This window comes from Balaenoptera borealis (assembly GCF_965194805.1).
Source record: "Balaenoptera borealis genome assembly, chromosome: 1".
Taxonomy (NCBI): domain Eukaryota; kingdom Metazoa; phylum Chordata; class Mammalia; order Artiodactyla; family Balaenopteridae; genus Balaenoptera; species Balaenoptera borealis.
Window position 1 is genome coordinate 176413201 of NC_138860.1, and position 27952 is coordinate 176441152.

The 27952-nt window shown below is 45.6% G+C and overlaps 1 protein-coding gene across 1 annotated transcript; it reads left to right on the forward strand.

The window, feature by feature from the left end:
• Positions 1–22416, forward strand: LACTBL1 (lactamase beta like 1; the record flags this gene model as incomplete). Its single annotated transcript, XM_082378471.1, has 7 exons — positions 1–21; positions 7536–7671; positions 8871–8980; positions 11030–11187; positions 12201–12439; positions 16782–16887; positions 18648–22416. 7 exons carry the CDS (start codon positions 1–3, stop codon positions 19627–19629), a joined length of 1752 nt encoding a protein of 583 aa, XP_082234597.1. The 3' UTR covers positions 19630–22416.
• Positions 22417–27952: the final 5536 nt, after the last annotated feature.

The window sequence follows — 27952 nt, forward strand, 5'->3', positions numbered from 1 at the left end:
ATGGAGAGAATGAAGACTCAGGTGAGGCATAGCCCCACAAAGGCTTGCTTCAAACATTGACCTAAATCATAACTCACCCCTATATCACCTTCATTGTCATCACTAACGTTTCTAGAGTTTGTACCGCAAGCCAGGAACCATTTCAAGTGTTTGCTGTGTATTAACTCATCAAATTCTCAAAACAAACCAGAAACAGATCCTCTTCTTTTTCCTGTCTCAAGGACCCTGACTGGGGTGCCCCCAACTCATCCCCAACTACCTGTTCAATGAAGCTTTCCTCCCCCTCCCACCCCGAGGCTGAGCTCATGGGTACCTCAGAGCCCCCAGAGCCCTCTGGCATGATCTGTTTCCATCTCTCTCCCAGAGAAATTATTACGACCACACTAGCTACCAGTCTGTGAGTAGCTAGTTTCAAAGGACTTTGCATGCATTTTCTCATTTACCCTCATCTAAATTCTATGAGGTGTAGGAATGATGGCCATTCCCATTATACAGACAAGGAAACTGAGACTCAAAGAGGGGAAGTCATTGGTCCACAGCTAGTGAGGGCAGAGCCAGAATCAAGTCCCAGGCCCCAGAGCCCTTGTGTTTGACCTCTTCACCATCCTGCCGGCTCCATGAGGGACAGATGTTAGCCAAAGGGCGTAGCACTGTGCCCAGCACACAGCCAGCTCCTGGAGATTGTATTCTGAATGAATGACTGGACAAGGAGTGCTGTCCCAGAGTGGCCAGTCGGGAGAAAAAAGGTGAAGGTTTCTGGGCTGCAGACCACCAGGGGAAGGAGCTGGGTGAACCGTGTTATGGGTGGGGTTTGGGAGAGCCTGGATCTCCCTGAGCAACCCCTCAGCCAGCATTTTCCAGCTGGGAAGAGAGAGGGGAGAGATGCCAAGTGACATCTGCAAGTGTCAATGTGAGCAGCTGGTGGGCACCTTAGTCATTCAATACTGACCCCACCTTTGTGTCTATTGGAATAAAGTCTGAGACTGGAGACAGACATGAGATGAGGCTGGGCCCCAGAGGAGGGCTGCACATTGGGGATGCAGAGAACCCAGTCACATGTTGGGGTGGGGGGGATGCATAGACAGGGCTAGAATCCCAGCTCCATCATCCACTGCCCATGACCTCATCGAGTCATCGAATATCTGTGAATTTCATTCTGCTCCTGAAAATGAGAGGATGATGCCATGCCATGGGTACTTGTTAAGTGAGATCAGGCTGCCCTCGACCAGGGCACCCTCACAGGGCTTGCCCCAGTGGCCCTTTGCTCATGCTCAAAGAGAGGCACCTTCTGACTCCCCTCCCACACAAACCCACGGCAATGCCAGAGAGCCTCCCCATTCACTCCTGTGGCTGAGGCACAGACTTGTGTCTGGTGTCACTCCTCTGACACCCAGCTGGAGACAACCTAATGCTCTTGGGATCTTTAATGGCTTCATTTAAAAAAACCTGAAGTACAGTTTATATGCATTACAATTCACTCTTTGAGGTGTACAGCTCCATGTGTTTTGACAAATACATATGGCCCTGTAACCACCGTCACAATCAGGATAGAGAACGGTTTCATCACCTTTCCAAATTCCCTTCTGCCCTGTTGTAGTCTACACCATCCCTACTCCCAGGTGGCCATTGATTTGTTTTCTGTCCTTGCAGTTTTGCCTTGTCCAGAGTGTTATGAAAATGGAATTATATAGTCTGTAGCCTTTTTAAAAAAATGTTTTTAAAATTTATTTGTTTATCTATTTGGCTGCACTGGGTCTTAATTCCGGCACATGGGATCTTCGTTGTTGCGGGCCAGATCTTCATAGCAGCGTGCCAGATCTTTGTTGCTGCATGTGGCATCTTTAGTTGAGGCATGTGGGATCTTCAGTTTCGGTATGAGAACTCCTAGTTGCGGCAAGTGGGATCTAGTTCCCTGACCTGAGCCCCCTGCATTGGGAGTACAGAGTCTTAGCCACTGGAACACCAGGGAAGTCCCTATAGTCTGTAGCCTTTTGAGTCTGGCTTCTTTCACTTAGCATAATGTATTTAAGATTCATCCACATGATTGCGTATATCAATAGTTTGTTCCTTTACACTGCTGAGTAGTATTCCATTGCGTGGCTGTACCATAGTTTGTCTATTCATTCACCAGCTGAGGGACTTTTCCAATCTTTAGAAATTATGAATAAAGAATGGCTTTAATGTGAACCCTAAATTCTAGAGCTGGAAGATACTTGTGAAGTCAAATGAGGTTTCCAGATGTAAAAGTAAACTCTTTGTAAATAACCCAGCCCTCTCCAACAGTTAAAGAAGTGGAGGCTCAGAGAGGGGAAGGGACTTGTCCAGAGTTATAACTGACTCAGGAGGTAGGGCTGAGATTTGAACCCAAGTCTTTCAACTTGCAGGACAACATAAAGTTCAAAACATACTTCCTGAGAACCTGCCAGAGCCAGGTGGAGTGCCAGGTATTGCAGGCATCAAAGCCAGGATCTTGGTGCTGGAGACACTCACCACCTTATCAGTGATCAAGAAAATGCAAATTAAAAGTAGCAATGAGAATCACAGGTGGTGAAAGTATAAATTGGAACAACTTTGGAGAGCAACTGGATAGTATCTGGTTAAGCTGAAGATGGCCATATCTTACCACCCAGATATTTCACTCCCAACTCAAATGTATAAAATACTCACGTCTTTAAGGCAGCCTGGCCCCAGAGGCCATGCTCTAACTATTACACTATGAAGTATAGTCATACAGCAGCATACTCAATAGAAGTTAAAGTGGATAATCCAGAACTACATGTATCAAATTGGAAAAAAAGTAAGTTGAAGGAGGATAATACAGTAGGATATCATTTATATAAGTTTTAAAATGTGAAAAACAATACTATGTGCTGCTTATGGATCCATAAACACATAGTGAAGGAATAAAAACACGCATGATAATGATAAACACCAATATCAGAATGGGTGTCACATGTGGGGAGAGGGGGAGAAGATTGAAATCTGCAAAGGGGACAGAGGGCTTCAACTCTACCTAGAATGTTTTATTTTCATGCATTCATTAATTTAACAAATATTTATTAGGGACTGCTATGTTCCAGGGACTGTTCTAGTCACTGGGAATACTACAGTGAACGAAACAAAAAAGTCCCTGTTTTCTAATGGGATGGGATGAATAGACAACAGACTAAATAAGTAACTAACATAGTATTTTTTATTTTTTATTATTTTTTTAAAAAAATATTTATTTGGCTGCACCAGGTCTTTAGTTGTGGCACGCAGGATATATATATATTTTTTTGGTTGCAGCATGCAGGATCTTTGGTTGCGGCATGTGGGATCTAGTTCCCTGACCAGGGATCGAACCCAGGCCCCCTGCATTGGGAGCACGGACTCTTAATCATTGGACCACCAGTGAAGTCCCTAGTATTTTTTAAATATGAGGAAAATATGGTAAAATGTTAAGATTTAACAAAGTTGGATGGTGGGTGCTCAAGTGTTCATTATATTCTCCATATATTCTTCTCTATGCTTGAAATATTTCATAACCTTAACAGGCCAGCAGGGCTTGGTGAATGGCTGTGGGTGGGGATTGAGGGGCAAGGAGAGACCAGGGAAGACCCTGAAGTTTCTAGCTTGTGTGACTTGGTGGAAGCAGGCGCCATAAAGTGATGTTGAAAATATTAGAGAAGGAGGAGGAGGGAAGATAAGCAAGTTTTGCCCTTGATGTTGGGTTTCAGAGGCGTGGGGACTTCCAGGTGGAAATATTTGGTAGGCAGTTGAAAATGGTAGTCTCAAGTTCAGGGGAGAGGGCTGGGCAGAAGCTGTAGAATCAGTAATCATTAGCACGTGGCTGGTATCCTTGTGCATGAGATCACCTGGGGAAATTACTTCTTTCAAGAAATTTGTCCATGTCATTTAAATTGTCAAATGGATTGGCATAACATTGTTCACAATACTTTCCTGTAGGATCTGTAGTGGTGGCCCTCTTCCACTTCTGATTTGGTAATTTGTCACCTAGGGATTGTGTGTGTACTGAGGAAAGAGGAGGAGGGAAGCCAGGTACACTATGTTTGTAGGACAGAGGTGAAGGAGGAGCCCTTGGAAAGGGAGATGGGGAAAGAAGAGTGAATGCAAGATTTGGTTAATACCCACCTCCTCCGAAAACTGTAATCCCCAATAGGGTAAGAAATATTTTTTTCCCTGTTTATCAGTATATCTCTAATATCTGGCTCAGTGCCTAGCACATAGTAGGCATTCAATTATAGCTAATGCATTATATAGTGTTTACCATGTGTCCAGCACTGTTCTAAGTGATTTATAAATATTAACTCATTTAATCCTTACAACTGAATACAAGTAGGTACTATTATAAAAAATCATTATTGTGATGTAATTCACATACCATTAACATTCAACAATTTTGTGTAGAATTCTGTGGTTTCTAGCATATTCACAATGTTGTATAACCAGCACCACAGTCAATTTTAGAATATTTTCATTACCCCCCCAAAAGAAAACTACCCGTTAGCACTCACTCCCCATTCCCCTGTACCTCCAGCCACTGGCAACCACTAATCTACTTTCTGTCTCTATGGATTTGCCTATTCTGGACATTTAATATAAACGGAGTTATATAACATGTGGCCTTTTGTGGCTGGATTTACCATGTTTTCAAGGTTCGTCCATGTTGTACTACTTCATTCCTTCTTATGGCCAAATAATATTCCATTGGATAGACCACATTTTGATTACCTATTCATCATTTGATAGACATTTGGGTTGTTTCCACTTTTTTGCTATTATGATAATGTTGCTATGGACATTTAAGTACACATTTTTTTTTTTTAATAAATTTATTTATTTATTTATTTTGGCTGTGTTGGGTCTTCGTTTCTGTGCGAGGGCTTTCTCTAGTTGTGGCGAGCGGGGGCCACTCTTCATCGTGGTGCGTGGGCCTCTCACTGTGGCGGCCTCTCTTGTTGCGGAGCACAGGCTCCAGACGCGCAGGCTCAGTAGTTGTGGCTCACGGGCCCAGTTGCTCCGCGGCATGTGGGATCTTCCCAGACCAGGGCTTGAACCCGTGTTCCCTGCATTGGCAGGCAGATTCTCAACCACTGCGCCACCAGGGAAGCCCTAAGTACACATTTTTGTGTGAGCATATGTCATCTCATTCACCAGGGTCAGTAGAGATAGCCTAGTGGTTAAGGATGCCAGATTCTGGAGCCACCCTGTATGGGTTCAAGGTCCAGTTCTGCCACATAATACTGTGTGATTTTGGGTAAATGGCTTAGCATATGTGACACTCAGCTTCCTCACTTGTAAACTAGTGGTAATAATAATACTATCTCATGGGATACTATGAGAGTTAAATGATTTAATGTGCATAATGTACATTAAAGTCCTTAGAACTTAGAACAGTTCTACAACTGTTAGCTGATCCACCTCATGGAGTGTGAGTTCTCCAAGGGAGGGGCCCCTTCCTCACTCTCTGTCCTCCACGGCCTCTGGTTTATCCTGGTTGCTCGGTACATGTTGTGGAGGGAATGTGTGGGTCCTGAGAACATAGGACAAGGTTTCCCAGGAGACTCGCTTCGCCCCATGCCTCGCCACACACCTGCTTTCCCAAGCGTCCACCAATGGTGTGTTCTTGCAGCGGGCCTGCGTAAGGCTCCCAATGTGTGGTTGGTGTCTCCCAGCTGTGGCTGGTCTCATCGCCACGCCCCCCCATGTTTCTCTGCCAAGTGAGTATAAAAACCGTTGCAGTGAAAAGGGACCTGCCTGGAAAGCTCAAGAAAGGGTGGAGCTCAGAGAAATGGGCCCTTTCCCTCAGACAGGTGCGGGGGCTGAGCAAGTGTGGCTTGGGAGGTGGGCGAGGGCAGGAAACAGGGAGCATAAGACGATGAGACCAAGGCCTAAAGTCCAAGAGGGGGAGGAGGAAGAGGCCGCGTGGGGAGGTGGCAAGGAATCTAAAGAGAGAGTGTGTGTGGCGACCTGGCCCCCAGGAAGAACCGTGTATTCCCTCACAGCCAACTTAGAATCCTGGAAACACAGTACCACCTCCAGTTAGTGTCCCAGACATGGTGCTAAAAGCCTTTTAAGAGGCATATCATGGCACCCTGTGAGGTAGGCGCCCTTAGTGCCCTGATGTTACAGATGAGGCTCAGAGAAGTTAAGTGACTTGCCCAGGGTCACACAGCTAGTTGCAGAGCTAGCATTTGATCTCTGTCTCTGGCCTGTTCAACCAAAGTTCTGGAAGAGCCTTCACAGTCATTTGTTGAACTTTCTCATTTCCAGGTCTGCAAACTGAAGTTACAGGAAGGAAAGGACTTGTCTAAAAAATAATAAACGTCATATGTTGAGTGCCAGCTTTATGCCTGGCCCTGCGCTATTCACTTAACAGTTATTATCTTACCACATTTCATAGTCTGTTCATGAAGTTGGTTTGGGAACTTTCATTTCAGAGGTGATAAAATGAGGCTCACAGAGGTTAGGTGACTTGCTCAAGGTCACAGAGCAAGGCAGTGGCGAAGCTGGGATTCAGATCCAATCTGCTTGGCTCTCCACCTTTATGTCTTAATGTGTCTTATGTCTCTTTTGAACTATCTTCATTGCTGCTGTAACCTAAACTGTGATGTGAAAGGACTCTTCCCTGGTCTCCCCTAATCCTTCTCTGTCCCTCCTAGAGGGCCTGCAGAATGAGAGAGCTGGGAAGGAATTCAAGATTCAGGACCCTTGTCCCAGGATTGAGGGCTCTGTTTCATTTATTCATCCTTTCAGCAACTCTATATTGAGCACCTACTAGGTGAGAGGCACTGTTCCAGGCCCTGGGGGCTCAGCAGTGAACTAGTATCAGAATTCCTGCCCTTGGGGAGCTGGCATGCTGGTGTTCAAGGCCTAGCTCTCCTGGCCAGCCCAACTCTGCACAATCTCACTGCTGTGCTCAGGGCGTGGTGAGGATTTGCTGAGTGAGTGGGTGAGAGTAGTACAAATCGTCGAAGAGCGAGAAACAGCCAGCTGCTGGAGAGCTGGGTCTCAAACTCGGGCCTCTGAAATGTTCAGTCACAGAAGATACCCTTGCAAAGCAAAACCCACATTCAAATGCAGGATACATCACCCTAAGACCCATAAAACCTTCGGCAACTCCCAGTTTCTTCATTTGTAAAGTAGGAAAGGTAATAACCTTGCAAAGTTGTTTTGAGACAAAAAACATAGACAGCATCTATGTGAGGGACAATATTCTAAGGACTATTGGAGGAGGTGGCATTTCAGCTGGTCTTAGATGTTTCACTAAATACATAGGAGAGAGAGGGCATGGCCAGCAGAGGGAACAGGCTATGCAAAGGCACAGAGGTGCAGAGGTACATATGGGGCAGAGCTGTTGAAGGGGCAATACTGGGAAGGCCCTTGGTCTTACAGGTGTGAAACTTACCCCAAGCTGTGGGCTCTCCTGATGTCTGGGTGAACCTAAGGCATAGGAGGGGCCAGGGCAGGGGTCCCTCTCTCCTCCCTCTTGCTGACCCCCTTGGGGGTGTGCCTTGTCCTTCCCCTTGCAGGCTGGCCGGCAGCTCAGCCTGCTGAAAGTGAAAAAGAAGTGGCTCTTCCCGGCTTCCTGCAGCTTCTTCTTCGTGCTCTCTGTGCTCATGACTGGCTGCTTCCTGTGGCAGTATTACCTCCCCAAGCTGAAGACCGGTGAGTGCAGGAACATCCTTGAGTTTCCCCCCATCCCCGGAGGTCCCCGTGGGCTTGGAGCTGCCACTCCTGATCTGAGGCAGGAGGGAGGACCATAAGATTCAGACTCAGAAGCTCTGGCGTCCATTCTGACTCCAGCTCTCACTAACTGTGCATCTTCGGGCCAGTCATGTGATCCCTCTGCGCCTCGATGCCCTTCTGTAGTAACTGAGGATCTAATACCACTGGGGGTTCCTTAAGCCACCGACTCCAGGGGTAAAACTCAGGGTTCCCCAAAAGTGCAAACAGTGTTTCTCTTGCTCTTCCATCGGCCCCCAAGGTGGGATCTCCAGGCCCTACCTCCCTTTAAAGGCACTGCCCCAGCTATATCTAAGACCCCGGGAGGAACATGTCCATGTGTCCATGGACAGCAGCTGCCATTTCTTGGTCTCTCCATCCTGGGCTGGTCAAGGCTCAGCAAATGAACCACCACTGCTGGTAACGCCAGGCTCATGCCCTAGGGCCAGCCCTCCCAGCTGGCACAGCCTCACCACAAGATACCAGCCATGGGCAGCCAGGGGCAAAGGGCAGAGCATGCCCAAGAGGAGACAGCACAGTCCCACACTCACTACCTGCTGCTTGGCCTTCGAGACACCAATCAGGCCACAGGTGCCTGTTGGTAGCCCTTCTCTCTCGCATGACGAGCTTCCTCCCTCTACGTGGTCAGCAGACTTAGACAAGTACCAGCTCTGTGGGGCAGGCTCAGCCACATCTCTCCTGTCCCCCTTTCTCCAGTTCTGATTATATATTTGGGTGGAGAAGTGGACTCGGGGCCCCACTTAGGCTTCAGGCTTAAACCGCCAGGAACAACTCATTTCATCCCCAGAGCTGTGCATCCGGGCATTAGGGTTTGAGTCCCATCCTACTTTTGTCCAGGTGTATGGCTTCCTTGGAACCTCAGGGGGAAGGCGTGGACCTTGGCAGGGCAGGATTCAGGCTGTGAGACCATCACGACGGCCTCCAGACCTCCCTGCATCCTCTGAGGACAGTGTGGGGTGGTAAGGGTGTGAGAACCCCCCAAGAGTGCAAGAACCACTCTTCTCTAAACCTTCCACTGCCTCCTGAGATCATCCAGAACTGGGAGAAGACCCAGTGGGCGATGGCCCCTAGACCACTAACCTGATCTCTGTCCTTCGCTCACCATGTGATGTGCCCTCCAGGTTCCTTGGGACCAGAGGTGACCTCTGCCCCCATGAGGATGTGTCCCCAGCACCCTGAGCCTGTGCCCCTGGCCCACCCCCTCCCCGTGTTGAAGGAGGCCCTGAAAAAGGTCAGTGATGACCCAGGAGAGAACTGGCTGTGTGGGCTAGGCCTGGTTGATGAAGGGGAGGGCATATCCTCTGCGCTAGTAGTGGCATTCATTCATTCATTCAACATATAATTCTTTTTTAAAAAAATTAATTTATTTATTTGGCTGCACTGGGTTGTGGCACACGGGATCTTCGCTGTGGCATGCATGCGGGATCTTTAGTTGCAGCATGTGGGATCTAGTTCCCTGACCAGTGATCGAACCCAGGCCCCCTGCATTCGGAGTGCAGAGTCTTAGCCACTGGACCACCAGGCATGTCCCCCCAACATATAATTCTTGAGCACTTACTCTGCGCTACACACCAGGGATATGGCAGGAGAAGATACTATCCTGCTCTCAAGAAGCTACTAGTCTTGGAATGAGGGGAACAGTCAAGATAGTAAACACTTATAACACAGGGGTAAGAGTGAGGATAGGGAAAGTTTAGGGTACATGGTGACACAAAGGAACTGGACTTGGGGTCAGGGAAGGCTTCTGGAGGAAGTGGTGTCTAAACTGAGAGGTGAACAAGGAGTAGATACCCAGAGGATATGTGTGTGTATAATGAGGGAGCTTGGGGGTGTGAAAGGTGTGCTTTAGATAGAGGGAACAGCATGTGCAAAGGCCCAGAGGCAGCAGAGTCCGTATGAGGCATATACAGAAAGGAAATTCAGTCTGGTGGGGCCATAGTGGGGGTGGAGAAAGATGAGATGGGAGAGGATCACAGAGGCCATTGAAATATGATTAAAGACCCCACAACACAACTTTCATCATTGCAGAATGGCTTAACACTAGAGGGGGCTGTCAGCCAGCTCTTGTCTGTGCCATTCTGCCATTCAGACCCTACCCCACTTGGGTCACTCACCTTAGGAGACACACAGATCAGAAGTGTATGTGCAGCAGCCTGGTGGTGGTGATGGGAGATGGTTTGAAACTTCATCCGAGGAACAGCTGAAGGGAAGGAGGGTGATGTGTCCACATAAGAGCAGGCGTGGGCCAGTGCAGAGAGACACAATCACTGCCTGCAAATACACAAAAAGCTTTTGTGAAGGAGAGAGAGCAGAAGCGTACTATTTGGCTCCCAGGGGTCAGAGTAATTAAAAAAAAATAAAGCAACAATAATAACCATAGCAGCCTTCTAGTGAGTACCTGGTACATGCCACGCACTGTGCTAACTTCTCTGTGTTACCACCTCCTGAATCCCTCGCTACAGAGGAGGAAACTGAGGCTCAGAGAGGCCAAGTTAGTGCAGGGGTGGAAACTACAGGTAGACTGAGCTCAATTCAGGGAATGTAAAATCTCTTGGCAAGGAGGTGCTGGAGTTAGCATAGGGTTCTAATCCTGATTCCACTAGCCATTAACCACCAGGGCAAGTCACTTCATATCTCAAATGTTCTCACCTGTAAAATGGGGAGAAATCAGCACTGACTTATGAGGATTAAGTGAGACAATGTATGAAAATCATTTTATACTGTGTCTGGCATGTTGTAAATGTCCAGTAAATGTTAGCTGTTAATCACCATCATTATACTACATAATTGAAAATAATGAGGTATTTTCAATAAATGTTCAAAGACAGTGTTAGGGGTCCTCTATAAATACTGAATTCTCCAACACTAGGGGGTCAGACTCAGCCTGTTGGAGGTTTTTTAGGGCATCAGACACAGGTTTGATTAGATCAGGGGTTTTAACCCCTCCCTCTTCTTACGTATTTCCAAGGAAATGTTTCTTTGAACAAAGGTCTTATGAGGAAAACTTACATACAAAACAGATTCCAGGGGATCTGCTCTGATTGCAGCTGGGTGGGGTCCCCACGTGGGGTCCCCACCCCATGGGACACGGTCTGAGAACCCGAGGTCTGGAGGCTCACTGGGCTCCCTTCCAGCCACTAGGGGGAGAGAATGGAGGGGAGCCAGGAAGAGGGTGTGGTATGTGAATGGCACGGTGTACAGAACCACATGGGGCCTGTGGGTGGGGAGAGGGGCCTGTCTCTGCACCTGTACTCTGAGCCACCCGCTCTTCTCTTCCAAGGTGGACGGGATTCTGCGCCAGGCACTGTCTGCCCCAGGTCTGGCTGCTATGTCTGCAGTTGTCATCCACAACGACACTGTGCTCTGGACCGGGAACTTCGGGAGGAAGAATGGTTCAGACCCGGCTTCTGGGCCCCCCAATGAGTACACCATGTACCGGTCAGCTGGGGCACCACCAGGGTCTTGTGGAGGGGGCGAAGGGTGGTAGGACAAGGGGGACTTAGGAGGTAGGGGGACTCAAGAGAATTATGACTGGGTGTCTTAGCTGCCAGGGCCCTTTATTAAGTCTTGGTAATTTTATAGATGAGGAGACTGAGATCCAGAGAGGACCAGTGAGTGCCTAATATCACACCACAGCGGTAACAAGTCAGGAAGGAATCCCTTCTGGAGAGCCCTTATCCTAATGCCTCCCAAACTAGAAAAGGCTCCCTTATGTCCCACCCCACACCCCTTCCACGTGACACTAAAGAACCGTAACCAGTTCCTGGGCCCTCGACCTGGGTCTCTGCCAGTTGGCAGCGGTGGCCCAGATGGAAGCAACTTGGGACAATCTGCTACACACCCAGAGTCTCCCTTCCTGGGTGCTGCCTGTAGGATCCTCAAAGCTCACAGTGCCAAGTGAACACATTTGCTCCCTGAGATACTGTGAGGATTGCAGGGCTTCCATTCACACTGCACCTGCTATGTGCCAGGCACAGGGCAACAATTATATTTGCTATCACTTATTGAGCACTTACTACCTTCCAGGTGTGTTGCCAAGCACTTTGCAAGCACAATCTTGTTCGATCCTTTCTACAACCCATAAAACAGACAATGAAACTGAATCTCAGAAAGGACTAGCACTTGCCCAAGGCAACTCAGCTGGTGAGAGGCAGAGATAGGATCCCAACCCAGGTCTGTCCCAGAGAGGGAAGTGCCTGGTGAAGGGCCTGGCATGGGGGAGGTGCTCGAGAGTGTCCATCTGGCCCAGCCCCACTGCCCCTGGTAAGTTCTCAAGCATCCCAAAGGCATTCTACAGAGGCTGGTGGATTTCTATCTGAGATGCTGAATAAGGGTGGACTCAGTGCTTTCCTAATTATACTAGAAAGTTGGAGGCTGGGGGTGCAGGGTGGAGGTGTGTTGTGAAGCCAACAGGATGCCCTCTGCACCCTTGTGCCCCCCACATTGTCCAGGATCTCCAGCATCTCCAAGATCTTTCCCGTGCTGATGCTGTACCGCCTGTGGGAGGAGGGCATCGTGGCCTCTCTAGATGACCCTCTGGAGCGGTACGCCAGAACCTTCACCATTAACAACCCACTGGGCGTGGCATCAGCCCCCAAACAAAAGAACCTGATGGATGTTCTGGAGCAGGTGGGCCCAGCCCCAAGGCCTTCACCCGTCACCCTCCGAAGGATGGCCAGCCAGCTCTCAGGTGAGTGGCTCTGAACTTAATGTAGCTCAGTCCAAACCATTTCAGATAGGGGAACCAAGGAGCAGGTTCTCATCCAGCCAGGCTGGGCCCACTCTCTGCTCTGCTTCCTGAACTGGCCATAGCTCCCTCTCATCCTTCCTGGGTGGTGGGCCAGGGGTAGAAAGATCTGGTGAGATAAAAGCTGAGGTGAAACCTGGGAATTTAGGTTCAAGTGGACAAACGAGGATCTGTTGGAAGGTCAAAAGCAAGCTGACAGGTCAAGATCTGTTTATTAGGTCAAGAACAAGTCAACAAGTGAATATGTGTTGACAATTCTACAAATTATATATTTTATATATAATTTGAATATAATATATATTCTACAATTATATGTTAATTTCCCTTAATATATAAACCATTACAAAGACCAAGAACCCAACAGAAAAATGGGTAAAGGATAGAAACAGAACAGACAGTTCACAGAAAAGGAATATAAATGGCTCTTAAGAATATTAAAAAATATTAAAAGATGCTCAACCTCATTCATAACAAAATAAATGCAAATTAAATCTCCTGAGAGACATTTTCCTCTTATCAGATTGGTAAAGGCCATAATAGTGAGTATACTGAGTTGGTGAAGTTATGGTGAAATAAGCCCTCTTATACATCAGTGGTGGAAATTTAAATTGGTGCAACTTGGGACTTCCCTGGCGGTCCAGTGGCTAAGACCCTGTGCTTCCACTGCAGGGGGCACAGGTTTGATCCCTGGTAGGGGAACTAGGATCCCGTGTACTGCACTGCACGGCCGAAAAAAAGAAAAAAAATTGGTGCAACCTGTGTGGAGGGCAATTGGTAATACCTATCACAAAAATGTATACATCCTTTGACTCAGCAATTACACTTTTAGGAACTTCTCTTACAGATGTATTCACCCATGTGCAGTATGAGGTATGTACACAGTTATTCACTACAGCACTGTTTGTGATAGTGAAAAAAAAAGATTGAAACAACCTAAATATAAATAGGGGAGTAACTAAATAAACTATGACACAGTTATACAGTAATCAGATACTACTGTAGCCCTAAAAAAATGGGTAATAACGTTCCTTGTGTACTGAGATGCACATACAATCTTAAGTGGGTAAAAAAGCTCATAACAGCATATATTGTAGCTACCATATGAATAAATAATATATACACATATAATGTATATATCTATATGAATGTATATGTATAATCCATTTGTAATGTACCTGTTATATAACATATATATTTATATACACATATATTATGTGTGTGTGTATATATACAGGTATATATATAAAAATGTGTATCACATATTTTTGGAAGGGAAAGGGATTGAATCACTGGGCTGCCTCCAAGGAGGGGAACTTGGTGGCTGGGGAGAAGAGTGGGAGGAAAATTTTTCATTGTATACCCTTTGGTGTCTTTGGACTTTTGAATCATGTAAATGAATTACTTATTAAAAACAAATTATATAATAATAATGATGATAATAAAAGATGTGCTAACAAGCCAAGATGAAATCTACATGGTGGAAGGGCAAGGGCAGGCTGGGATACTGGAAGACAAAGCCAGTGAACAGGAATTGGGCAGGAATGGGTGGGAGGGAGGCTGTGCTGCATGGTGACTGACCCAGCCAAGGAGGAGAAGGCAGGCACCAGCTGCACCACCCCAAAACGCCTTCTATTGTTCATATTTGCAGTCACCAACCGATCAACTCTAGATGGTAGGAATCCATCATAAGTGCCTACTATTTCATTATTTTACAAAGTGCGTTCAGGCCTGAGGTCTCAGTCTATGGACATGGCTGGTTAGCACTCCCATTAGCAGATGGTGAACCTGAGGCTCTGCCAGATAATGGAACCTCCTGAAGTCGCCCAGGCAGGACAGGATCAGAGCCTTGGGGGAGGGCGGCCTAGTGGCTAAGGGCATGAGCACTGAAATTAATTCCAGCTGTGTGATCTTGGGTAAGTCACGTAACCTCTCTGAGCCTTGTTTTACTCCTCTGTAAAAGGACTGGTTCATGCTATTTTGCTGTATTAAATGTGCTAATGAATGTCAAGCACTTAGGAGGGTACCTGGCACACAGCAGGTACTTGTCAATGTAGCTCTGGTTATTACAGCCAAGGGTAGACCTAGGTTTATGGAGGCCTGATGTAGATATAATTTGGGGGTCCTCTTTAAAAATACAATATTATAAATTCAAACTTGGATACAGGCCTTGGAAGGGGTCATACAGGTGAGGGGCTCTGAGGCTTTTGCTCCATGAGCCTCCTATTAAATACACTCCTGTTTATAACCTGACCCCAGGGCTCCCTCTAGGGGTACACTGTGGATTCTTCTTCATCTGTATCCAAGGGACCCAGCACAGGGCTCTGTGTTTGTGGTCAGTTTAAAAACACCCTACACGGGCTTCCCTGGTGGCGCAGTGGTTAAGAATCCGCTTGCCAATGCCGGGGACACAGGTTCGAGCCCTGGTCCGGGAAGATCCCACATGCTGCGGAACAACTAAGCCCGTGAGTCACAACTACTGAGCCCAAGTGCCACAACTACTGAGCCTGTGCACCGCGAGCCCATGCTCTGCAACAAGAGGAAGCAACTGCCATGAGAAGCCCGCAACCGCAGTGAAGAGTAGCCCCCGCTCGCTGCAACTAGAGAAAGCCTGCATGCAGCAACGAAGACCCAATGCAGCCAAAAATAAATAAAAATAAATAAATAAATTAAGAAAAATGCAACCCCCAAAAAACAAACAAAAAAGCCCACCCTACGTGTCCCAAAGCCCACCAGTTGAGCATACAACTGCCTGAATGACTCTGTTATACGTTCCCAGTATCTTTTATGATTGACCTTCACCTTAATCTAGAGCTTTCTCCCATTCTTGGAGCTTTTCATCCATTCTTAGTTAAGTTTTGTAACACCTCACAGGGAAACCACTGCAGGTGCTTCAGCCCACTTCAAGGTGAGCAAGTAGAGGCTCAGAGAGGTAAAGCATATGGTTTGGGCCACACAGCAAGAAGTGTTAGAGTCAGAATTTAAACCCAGGGCTTGGGACTCCATCCCCCAGCTGCTCAGGCCAAGAGCCTGGAGTTAGTTATCCCTGATTTCTCTCACTCCCACACCCTCCACATCCCCTCCAGTAGCAAATTCTGTTGGCTCCATTATCAAAATATGTCCAGAATCCAACCACTCCTCACTCATCCAATCCACCAGCATTTAGACATGGATTTTTGCAAGTCTCCTTACAGGTTTCCCTGTGTCTGCCATTGCCCCCCAAAGTCTGTTTTCACATAGCAGCCAGAGCAACTGATATATGTCAGATCACATCACTCCTCTTCTCAAAGCCCTACAGTGGCCCCATCCCAATCAGAGAAAAGGCCAAGTCCTTGCAGTAGCCTATAGCACCCTACAGGATCTGGTGCCTGCACCCCAATATCTCTCACCTCCAAAGTCTCTCCTTTTCTCAATCCTTGCCACCACACTGGCTCTTTCCTGCTGATCCTCAAACATGCCAACAGATTCCTGCCTCAGGGCCTTTGCACCTGCTCTTTCCTCTGCTTGAGACATTCTTTCCTCACAGAGCTGTGTGGCTCTCTCCCTCACCTCCTCGAGTTCTCACCTGCTCAAGGGTCACCTACCCTGTGAGGCCTTCCTCTGACCACTCTGTATAAAATAACAATCCCTCCTATCATACATGGAATTATTTCCCTCCACAGCATGAATATTTATTTGCTTCTTGTCTGTCTCCTCTGCTAGAATGCAGATTCCACATGGGCAGGGACTTTGTTTTGTTCACTACTGAATTCCAGTACCCAGAACAGTCTTTGGCACGAAAGAGATGCTTGAACACTATTGTTGAGTGAATGGGTGGGAAGAATCCTAATCCTGTGATCCTTTCAATACTTGTCACATCTAATGTCACATCCAATAAACAGAAAATTCCAAGTGGCCAGAGGAGCCAGTTCCACAAAACCTATTTGGGCAGTGACCTCAAGAATTTTATGGAATCAAATATGTATGGTTGATGATAACAATTATTTTTTGAGCAATTACTATGACCAGTAACCATGCTAAGCATTTGATTTCACCAAATCCTCACACCAGCCATATGACATAGGAATTATTTCCCTCATGTTACAGATGAGGGGACACTGGCTCAGAGAGGTTAAATGGCTTACCCAATGAAACACAGGCAGGATTAGAGTCCATGCTAGAGCTTTTTTTTTTAAGGTGATTTTGTTTTTATCTCTCAACTCATGGAAGGTGGGGGAGGGGGTACAGCCAGGGGCCCATCATCCCACCATCAGCTGACCCAGCAGGTCTGACCGCTGCTCCTCCCTAGGGCTGCCCCGAAGGCTCCGGTCCACTTCGCTGCTGTGGACGGGCAGCACCCAGGAGGCCCTGAACCTGCTCAAGGATGATGTGCTGGTGGCAGACCCAGGAACCAGGTGAGGAGTGAGCCCTGATGCCCTACCAATGTTAGGAACCTCACAAGGTGACATACCCCTCCTGGGAGAGAACCTATGTCACCTCACCCTAGGTGGTAAGAGCCAGGAAAGACCTTGCAGATCACTGATGACAACCCCCTGTTCCACACCTGGGGGGACTGAGGACCATAGAGGGATGGCAGAGTAAGGCAGCAGGGAGCTGGGCCCAGATCCAGTCCTGTTTGAATCTCATGTTCTTCCCATTAATCAACTCAACATTTATTGAACACTTACTCTGTGCTTGGAATATGTTAAACTGAGATATAGCAGCAGACGAATCCAACCAGGTCCCTCCTCGTGGAGTTTGCATTCTTCTGAGTGAACAGTGAACATTCTTATCAGTGAACAGATAAACAAGATAAATACAGACTTTGCCAAGTCCTGGAAATAAATGGGATGCTGATGAGATAGGGAGTGGATAGCTGGTGTAGCCAGCTACTGAACAGAGAAGCCCAGCTTCTGGAGCAGTGGGGCTGTGGAGCTGGACAGAGGACAGTGGCATTCCCCTGCCTCAGATGTCCCCTTCCAGGACCTGGGCAGTACTCTTTTTCCAAATTTGCCACTCTGTTTCTCCAAATGCTGAACCTCAGGCTCCACTTCTCTTAAGGAAGAAAGGATCCAGGTAAAACTTAGGCGTCTGTAGGCTAGAGTCCTCCTTCCAGCTTTGTCACTAACCTCCTGAGTGACCTTGGAGGAAGCATTTGCCTCTGTGAACCTCACCTTTCTTATCTGTGAAAAAAAGGAGGTTGGGCTAGAGTTCAGGAATATCTAAAAGGATTTGTGCATTTTCACCCATTCTTGTGCCTTCCTGAGGCACTATTTTATTTTATTTTTATTTTTTATTTTATTTATTTTTTGGTTGCGTTGGGTCTTCGTTGCTGCGTGAGGGCTTTCTCTAGTTGTGGCGAGAGGGGGCTACTCTTCCTTGCGGTGCACGGACTTATTGTGGTGGGCTTCTCTTGTTGTGGAGCACAGGATCTAGGTGTGCGGGCTTCAGTAGTTGTGGTGCACGGGCTCAGTAGTTGTGGCTCGCGGGCTCTAGAGCGCAGGCTCAGTAGTTGTGGCGCACGGGCTTAGCTGCTCCTCGGCACGTGGGATCTCCCCAGACCAGGGCTGGAACACGTGTCCCCTGCATTGGCAGGCAGATTCTTAACCATTGAGCCACCAGGGAAGTCCCCTGAGTCACTATTTTAGAGATTCTGAAACTGCATCTGCTCTGGGAAAGAAAGGAGACTTCTTATTGATTATTTGTGTCTGGCAAGGGAGGAGTGAAATCCTGCCTCCTATTTGTTATCCGTGGGCTAAATGATCACTATCATTATCCCCCCCCCACCCTACCAGTCTGAGACTCTAGTTTTCCATTTGATAAAGTAAATTATACTAAAGTGTAAAGGACCAAGAAGATTTGTTTTACCACTTTCCCAGGTGCATTGCCAAGCCTAGGTCTTCTCCAACCTGCTGTGTGACCCTGGGCAATTCTCTGCTCCTCTCTGAGCCTTCCTCTTTCCAGAGGTAGAATAGTGAGTTGTATTCAGTGATCTCTGAAGTCTCTGCTGGGTCTGACCATCTCCAATGCAGTGAAGCAGGTTCCTTCCCTGTCCACCCAGTCCAATGAAACTCTGATGGCTTTGCAGACAGTCTGAGCAGGTGGGAAGGGCTTATTTAGGGCCTGGAGATGTCCCTCCTAGGCTGCATCCTAGCTTCCACCCCTCCTCTTCCAGATGCCATTACAGCACGCTGGCCTTCTCGCTTCTGGCCCATGTCCTGGCAGCCCACACCGCCCAGGGTGACTACCAGCACTGGATCTTGGAGAACGTGCTGGAACCGCTGGGGATGGAAGACACAGGCTTCGATCTGACACCTCCTGTGCGTGCCCGCTTGGCAGCTGGCTTTTATGGCAGCGGGCGGCCAGCGCCGCTGTATGACCTGGGCTGGTACCGCCCGTCGGGCCAGATGTACTCCACCACCGCTGACCTGGCCAAGCTGGCCATGGTGCTCCTGGGCAGCAGGCCCCAGCGGCTTCTGCGGCCTGACGCGGCTAAGACACTACTGGCGCCGCTGCTGGCCTGTCCGGGCGCCTACTTCGCCAACGAGACTGGCACACCGTGGGAGTTCCACGCGCAGCGGGGCTATCGCGTGGTGCGCAAAGATGGAGACCTGGACGGCTACGCCGCCACCTTCTCCCTGGTGCTGCCGCTGCGCCTGGGCCTCGTGCTGCTCCTGGCTGGGCCGAGGCCGCCAGGGCCTGACCTGGTGGCTCAGGCCTACGACGTGCTCCTGCCGGCTATGGAGAGGGCCCTTCGGGAGGCCGCGCTCAGCCCAGCTCCGCCGCCCAGCGCGCGACCCTTCGCCGGCTACTTCACCTTTGCCAATTTGACTTTCTACGAAGTGCACGCCGGGCCGGCGGGCGAGCTGCGCCTGCGCCAGTTCGGGCCCCGCGTGGAGGCGCTGGTGCCCCCGGCGTTCCGCACGTTGGCGCTGCGCCATCTGCGCGGCCGCGTCTTCCAGCTGCATGTGGCCCGCGAGTTTCCGTGCGCGCTGCCGCTGGGTGACTCCTGGCTGTCCCTCGAGGCCCAGCACGGGCAGCTTGTCAACTTCTACCCTTTGGACCACCATGGGCTTTCCCCCGGCTTCGACGTGCCGGGCCTCAACACGTACCGGGTGTTGCGGCTGTCCCACAAGCCAGTATTCAAGACCCAGTGACCCCGGGCTCTGTTCAGAGCCTCCCCTTCTCTCGCCTGGCAGCTTTCCATCCTAGTTCTGCAAGGTAAGGCTGCAGGGATGTCTATTAAAGAACTGAGGAGTTGGCAAAGTGGGGTAGGGCCGTGCTACTCAAAGTGTGGTCTGTGGACCACAGCCGGTGGCGAACTGTTTGTTATCCATGGGAGAAGAAGAGTTTACAGAAATTTAGTGAACATTTAGAAACTTTAATAGCGAGTTGACAGAGTACTTTTATGTCTGTCGAATCTAAGAATATGGTCTAGCATTGTGTCTTTTAAAAATCAATCTTATATGTATGGAAACACAAAAGACCCCAAATTGCCAAAGCAATCTTGAGAAAGAAAAATGGAGCTGGAGGAATCAGGCTCCCTGACTTCAGACTATACTACAAAGCTACAGTAATTAAGACAGTATGGTACTGGCACAAAAACAGAAATATAGATCAATGGAACAGGATAGAAAGCCCAGAGATAAACCCATGCACATATGGTCACCTTATTTTTGATAAAGGAGGCAAGAATATACAATGGAGAAAAGACAGCCTCTTCAATGAGTGGTGCTGGGAAAACTGGACAGCTACATGTAAAAGAATGAAATTAGAACAATCCCTTACACCATACACAAAAATAAACTCAAAATGGATTAAAGACCTAAATGTAAGGCCAGACACTATAAAACGTTTAGAGGAAAACCTAGGCAGAACACTCTATGACATAAATCATAGCAAGATCCTTTTTGACCCACCTCCTAGAGAAATGGAAATAAAAACAAAAATAAACAAATGGGGCCTAATGAAACTCAAAAGCTTTTGCAAAGGAAACCATAAACAAGACAAAAAGATAACCCTCAGAATGGGAGAAAATATTTGCAAATGAAGCAACTGACAAAGGATTAATCTCCAAAATTTACATGCAGCTCAATATCAAAAAAACCCAAACAATCCAATCCAAAAATGAGCAGAAGACCTAAATAGACATTTCTCCAAAGAAGATATACAGATTGCCAACAAACACATGAAAGAATGTTCAACATCATTAATCTTTAGAGAAACGCAAATCAAAACTACAATGAGGTATCACCTCACACCAGTCAGAATGGCCATCATCAAAAAATCTGCAAACAATAAATGCTGGAGAGAGTGTGGAGAAAAGGGAACCCTCTTGCACCATTGGTGGGAATGTAAATTGATATAGCCACTATGGAGAACAGTATGGAGGTTCCTTAAAAAACTAAAAATAGAACTACCATACGACCCAGCAATCCCACTACTGGGCATATACCCTGAGAAAACCATAATTCAAAAAGAGTCACGTACCACAATGTTCACTGCAGGTCTATTTACAATAGCCAGGTCATGGAAGCAACGTAAGGGTCCATCGACAGATGAATGGATAAAGAAGATGTGGCACGTATATACAATGGAATATTACTCAGCCATAAAAAGAAACAAAATTGAGTTATTTGTAGTGAGGTGGACGGACCTAGAGTCTGTCATACAGAGTGAAGTAAGTCAGAAAGAGAAAAACAAATACCGTATGCTAACACATATACATGGAATCTAAAAAAAAAACCCCAAAAAACCAAAAAAACTGGTCATGAAGAACCTAGGGGCAGGACGGGAATAAATGCGCAGACCTACTAGAGAATGGACTTAAGGACGTGGGGAGGGGGAAGGGTAAGCTGGGACAAAGTGAGAGTGGCATGGACTTATATATACTATCAAATGTAAAATTGATAGCTAGTGGGAAGCAGCCACATAGCACAGGGAGATCAGCTCGGTGCTTTGTGACCACCTAGAGGGGTGGTATAGGGAGGGTAGGAGGGAGGGAGATGCAAGAGGGAAGAGATATGGGGATATATGTATCTGTATAGCTAATTCACTTTGTTATAAAGCAGAAACTAACACACCATTGTAAAGCAATTATACTCCTATAAAGATGTTAAAAAAAACAACCTTATAGAGTTATAATTTACATAAAAGGAAGTGTACACATCATCGGGGTACGTTTTGATGATTTTGACAAATGTATACCCCTCACCACAATCAAGATATAGAAAATTTTCATCATCCCCAAAACGTCCCTCCTACTGCTTTGCAGTCAGTCTCCTCCCCTGCTCTCAGGCCCGGGCAGCCACTGATCTACTCTGTCACTTTAGATTAGAATTTCTTATAAATGGAATCATATAGCGCAGGCTTTTGTGTCTGCTTTCTTTTGCTCAGAAGGATGTTTTTGAGGTTCATTCATGTCTCTGTGTATATCAATATTTTGTTCCTTTTTATTGCTGAATAGTATTCAGTTGTATGGATATGCCACCAAATTGTTTATCCATTCACCTTTTGATGGATATTTGGGTTGTTTCCAGATTGGGGCTTTATGGAAAAGCATTCCTGTATAAGTCTTTTTTGTGTGTGAATACATGCTTTCATTTCTCTTGGGTAAATATCTAGGTGTGACTGTCATGCAGTATTCCAAGGCACTGGTACCGTTTTATGTTCCTGCCAGCATATGCAGTGGTTCCATGTCTCCACATCTTTGCTACCACTTAGCATTGCCAGTCTTTTCAATTTCACTCACACTAGTGGTTGTGAAGTCCTGTCTCACTGTAGTCCTGTGGTTGTTTTGTTTTGTTTTGTTTTGCCAAACCGCGTGGCTTGCGGGACCTTAGTTCCCTGACTGGGGATGGAACCCGTGCCCCCTGCAGTGAAAGTGCTGAGTCTTAACCACTGGACTGCCAGGGAAGTCCCACTTTTTCCTTGTATGAATGGTGTCTTTTGAAGAGCAAAAGTATTAAAATTTTGAGGAGTCTTATGCCTGATGAATCTAATACACAATTTGGGCTTGCATTTTGCATGTCCTTTTAAAAATTAAACATTTAATTTTGAGATAATTGTAGATTCACGTGCAGCTGTAAGAAATAATCAGTGTACCCTTTATCCAGGTTCGTCTCATGGAAACATCTTGCAAAACTATAGCACAGGGCTTTCCCTGGTGGTCCAGTGGTTAAGACCCTGTGCTTCCTATGCAGGGGGCCTGGGTTTGATCCGTGGTCAGGAACTAGATCCTGTGTGCCGCAACTGAAGATCCCGCATGTCCCAACGAAGATCCCGCGTGCCGCAACTAAGACCCGGAGTAGCCAAATAAATAAATAAATAAATAAATAAATAAATATTTAAAAAACTATAGTACAATATCATAAGCTAGTTACTGATGTTGATACCGTCAAGATACAGAACATTTTCATCAGCACAAGAATCCCTCTTGTTGCCCTTTTCTAGCCACACCCACTTGTTTACCAGCTCACCCTGTCCTTAAGCCCTGGCAGCCACCAATCTGTTCTCCATTTCTGTAATTTTGTCATTTCAAGAATATTATATCAATGGAGTGATGGAAGAAATTTTCACATATTGAGGTATGGGGAAGTCATTCTGGCTTATACATACATGGTTTAGCTTGACTTTGTGGCCTATCAAACATACACTGTTGCTTTCCTCTAACCATTAAAGAAAAGGGTGCATTGTCCAGAAGTAAAGAATGTCCGCTTTGAAGACAGAGATAAATGCCTCCCTTCCTGGGATGTCAATGCTACTACTTCTTCGATGATAAGTCTCTGTCCCCAGGCACCAAGGCCATACTGACTTCCTATGTATGTACAAATCTGTATTTTGGGAGAAACTTTGAAGGAATGTATCCCTGTCATGTTTGATGTTCTTTGTTCTGACAAGATATAAAATTATGCTGAAAAACATGCTCTCTGGAGCAGTTCCTCAGAGCTATCTGAGAGTCTGTCTCCTGGGCTTTGGTCCTCAGTTTGGCTCAAATAAAACTCTCCTTTATTCTTTTTTGTTTTTAATTAAATTTATTTATTTTATTTTTGGCTGGGTTGGGTCTTCATTGCTGCGTGCGGGCTTTCTCTAGTTGCGGCGAGAGGGGGCTACTCTTCCTTGTGGTGCGTGGGCTTCTCATTGTGGTGGCTTCTCTTGTTGCGGAGCACAGGCTCTAGGTGTGCGGGCTTCAGTAGTTGTGGCTCACGGGCTCCAGAGCGCAGGCTCAGTAATTATGGTGCACGGGCTTAGATGCTCCGCTGCATGTGGGATCTTCCTGGACGAGGGATCGAACCTGTGTCCCCTGCATTGGCAGGCGGATTCTTACCCACTGCGCCACCAGGGAAGCCCCCTTTCCTTTCTTCTTGTTACAGATTGGTTATTGATTATTTCTGTTGACAGGAGTCACACAGTGTGTAATCTTTGGGGTTTTTTTCTCACTCAGCATAATTCTCTGGAGATTCATTCAAGTTGTTGCAAGTGTCAATAGTTTGTTTCTTTTTGTTGGAGAGTAGTGGTTGGTTGCATGGTATCGATGTACCACAGTTTATTCAACCATTCGCTTGGTAAAGGACATCTAGGTTGTCCAATTTTAGATTGTTACAAAAAGCTGCTTTGAACATTTGTTTGCATGTATTTGTGTGAACATAAGTTTTTATTTCTCTGGGATAAATGCCCAGGAGGGCAACTGATGGTTGAATGATAGCTTTTTAAAAAAAGAAACTGCCAAACTATTTTCCAGAGTGGCTGTACCATTTTATATTCCAATCAGCAATGTATGAGTGATCTAGTTTCTCCACATTTTGGCCAGCATTTGGTATTGTCACTATTTTTATTTTTGTAATTCTAGTTTCCTGATGACTAATGATATCGAAAATCTTTTCATATGCTTTTTTTGCCATCTGTATATCCTCTTCAGTGAAATGTCTCTTTATGTCTTGTCCATTTTCTAATTGGATTTTAAAAATTCTTGAGTTTTGAGAATTCTTTACATATTCTAGGTACTATTCCTTTGTTGCATATATAGTTTGCAAATATTTTCTAGTCTGTAGTTTGTCTTTTCATTGTCTTAACAGGGCCTTTCACAGAGCAAAAATTTTTAATTTTGATCAAGTTCAATTATGGTAGGCTGAATAATGACCCCCCAGAAATGTACACATCCTAATCCTTGGAACCTGTGAATGTTAACATTATATGATAAAAAAGAACTTTATGGATATGATTAAGTTAAGGATCTTGAGATGGGGACACTACCTTGGGTTATTGGTGAGACAGGCTGGGACCTGGGACCCTTTGCTGCAGTGCTGCAATGCTTGCACCTGGACACACCTCTCCTTGAGCAACAAAATACAAAGAAACTGTATGGGACTAAAAATAACTGCCTGCATGGGCAGTTGGGGCAAATTCTGGACCCAAAAGATACAAAGAGATCAAAAAACCCAACTGTCACTTTTGAAGAGCCTGGAGCAAAAACAGGGTGTTGGGAGCAAAAGCAAGGTACTGAACATGCCCCCTGCACACAACACCACTAGAGGGGTGGACAAAACACCTAAGCCACCCCTCTGGCCCGACCCCTGGACACATCCCTACCCTCACCCCATGTAAGGAACAAGCTCGCCCCGCCTCAGGGAGCGAGCAAGCAAGGGAACCTGTTGTTTGTTCTCGCCCCCTCCTGCTGCAGCAGGGTCCCCAATAAAGCCATGCCTGAATTTCTTGTCTTGCCTCTAGTCAATTTCTACTTATTGGGGAAGGCCAAGAACCCTGGTCCGTAACGTTGGTATTAAGTGTTAAATGGAATCACAAGTATCTTTATAAAAGAGAAGCAGAAGAAGATTCAACACAGATGGAAGAGAAGACTGAGTGACCATGGAGGCGGAGACTGGAATAATGCCACCATAAGGCAAGGGATTCTATTAGCTGCCAGAGAGTGTAAGAAGCAAGGAATGAGTTCTCTCCTAGAGCCAAGGGAGAGAGAGCATGGCCCTCCCAACACCTTGATTTTGGCCCGGTGATACTGATTTCAGGCTTCTGGCCTCCAGAACTGTGAGAGAATAAATATTTGTTGTTTTAAACTACCAATTTTGTGGTCACTCGTCACAACAGCTCGGGAAACTAATATACCAGTTTATCAATTTTTCCTTTTATGGATCATGCTTTTGTTGTCAAAGCTCAGAGCTCTTTGCCTAGCCCTAATGCTCAAAGACTGTCTCCTGTGGTGTTTTCCTAAAAATTATCATTTTATGTTATGCATTTAAGTTTGTGATCTGTTTTGAGTTGAATTTTGTAAAAAGTGTGAGATTTAGGTTGAAATTAATGTTTTGCATATGGATGTTCAATTATTCCAGCACCACCTGTCTTTACTCCATTGAAATGCTTTTTTGCACCTTTGTTAAAAATCAGTAGGGCATATTTGTGGGGCATATTTCTGGGTTCTCCATCCTCTTTCATTGTTCTGTATGTCCTTCCACCAATACCATGCAGTCTTGGTTGCTATAGCTATATGTAAGTCTTGAAATTGGGTAGACTGATTCCTCCCACTTTATTCTTCTTTTTCAAAGTTGTTTTACCTATTCTTTGTCTTTCCATATAAATTTTATAATAATCTTGTCTATATATACAAAAAAGTCCTGCTGGGATTTTGATAGGAATTTTATTAAATCTGTATAACAATTTGAAGAGACTGGCATCTTTACTCTGTTGAGTCTTCCAATCTATGGATACATTAAGTCTATTTATTTACATCTTTTTTGGTTTCATTTATCAACCTTCTGTTATTTTCAGCATAGAAATCCTGTATATGTTTTGTTAGATTTAAGCCTAAGTATTTCATTTTACAAGTGTTTGTAAATGGTATTATGTTTTTAATTTTAGTGTCCACATGTTCATTGCTGGTATATAGAAAAACAATTGATTTTTTTTGTTAATCTTGTTTTCTGTGACTGTGCTGTACTCATTCATTCTAGAAGGTTTTTGTTTTTACTTTTGTTTTTGTTTTTTAGATTCCTAGGTATTTTCTACGTAGACAATTATGTCATCTGCAAATAGGGATAGTTTTGTTTCCTCCTTTTTAGTCTGTATGCCTTTTATTTCATTTCCCTTCCTTATTTTGCTGGCTAGAACTTCCAGTACTATGTCAAATACGAGTGATCTGTGTACTTACCTTGTTCCTGATCTTAGAAGGAAAGCATTCAGTCTCTGACCATGAAATATAATGTTAGCTGTAAGTTTTTTGTAGATGCCCTTTCTCAAGTTGACGAAATTCTCATCCTGTTCCTAATTCTCTGAGAGTATTTCTTATCTTTTTTCTTTTTCTTTTTTTTGGCCACGCTGCGCGGCATGAGGGATCTTAGTTCCCCAACCAGGGATCAAACCCGTGCCCCCCTGCAGTGGAAGTGCGAAGTCCTAACCACTGGACTGCCAGGGAAGTCCCTGAGAGTATTTTGAAAAATCATAAAAAGGTTTGAATTTTGTAAAATGTTTTTTTCTGCATAAATTGATATGATCATGTAATTTTTCTTCTTTAGTCTATTATTCTGGTAAATTACATTGATTGGTGTTTGAATATTGAGTCAGCCTTGTATCCCTGAAGTAAATAAATAAACTTGGTCATGATGTATGATTTTTTTTAATATATTGCTGAATTCTGTTTGCTAATATTTTGTTAAGGATTTTTGTATCTATATTCATGTGAGGTATTGGTCTGTAGTTTCTTTTTTTTTTTTTGGTATTTGTCTGGTTTTGGTATCAGGGTAATACTAGCTTCATAAAATGAATAGGGAGGTGTTTTTTCCTCTCCTATTTCCTGGAAGAGATTGTATAGAATTGGTATTAATTCTTCTTAAAACATTTGGTAGTGTTCTTCTGTGAAACTCTCTGGGCCTGGAGATTTTCTTTTTTGGGAATTAAAAAAAACTATTAACTCCATTTTTTAATGGTTATAGGGTTAGTCAAGCCATCTGCTTCATGAGAGTGAGTTGTGGTAGTTTGTGCTTTTTCAAGAACTGATCATTTCATCAAAGTTGTCAAATTTATGCATGTAGAGTTGTTCATAGTATTCTCTTATTATCCTTTTGGCATCTGCAGGGTCTGTACTGATATCCCATTTCATTTCTGAGATGAGTCATTTATGTCTTCTCTCTCTTTTTCTTTGTTAGTCTTGCTAGAGGTTTGTCAATTATTAATCATTTCAAAGAACTACTTTTTGTTTCATTGATTTTCTTTATTGCTTTTCTGTTTTCAGTTTCACTGATTTCTTCTGTTATCTTATTATTTCTTTCCTCTGATTGCTTTGGATTTATTGTGCTTTTCATTTTTCTAGAATTTATTCCCCTAGATTCTTGAGATGGAAGCTTACTTTACGGACATGAAGCTTTCCCTCTTCTCTGATGTAAGCATTTAGTGCTATAAATGTTTGTTTCAGCACTGCTTCAGCTATGTCCCACAAATTTTAATATGTTGTATTTTTATCTTCATTAAAATCAA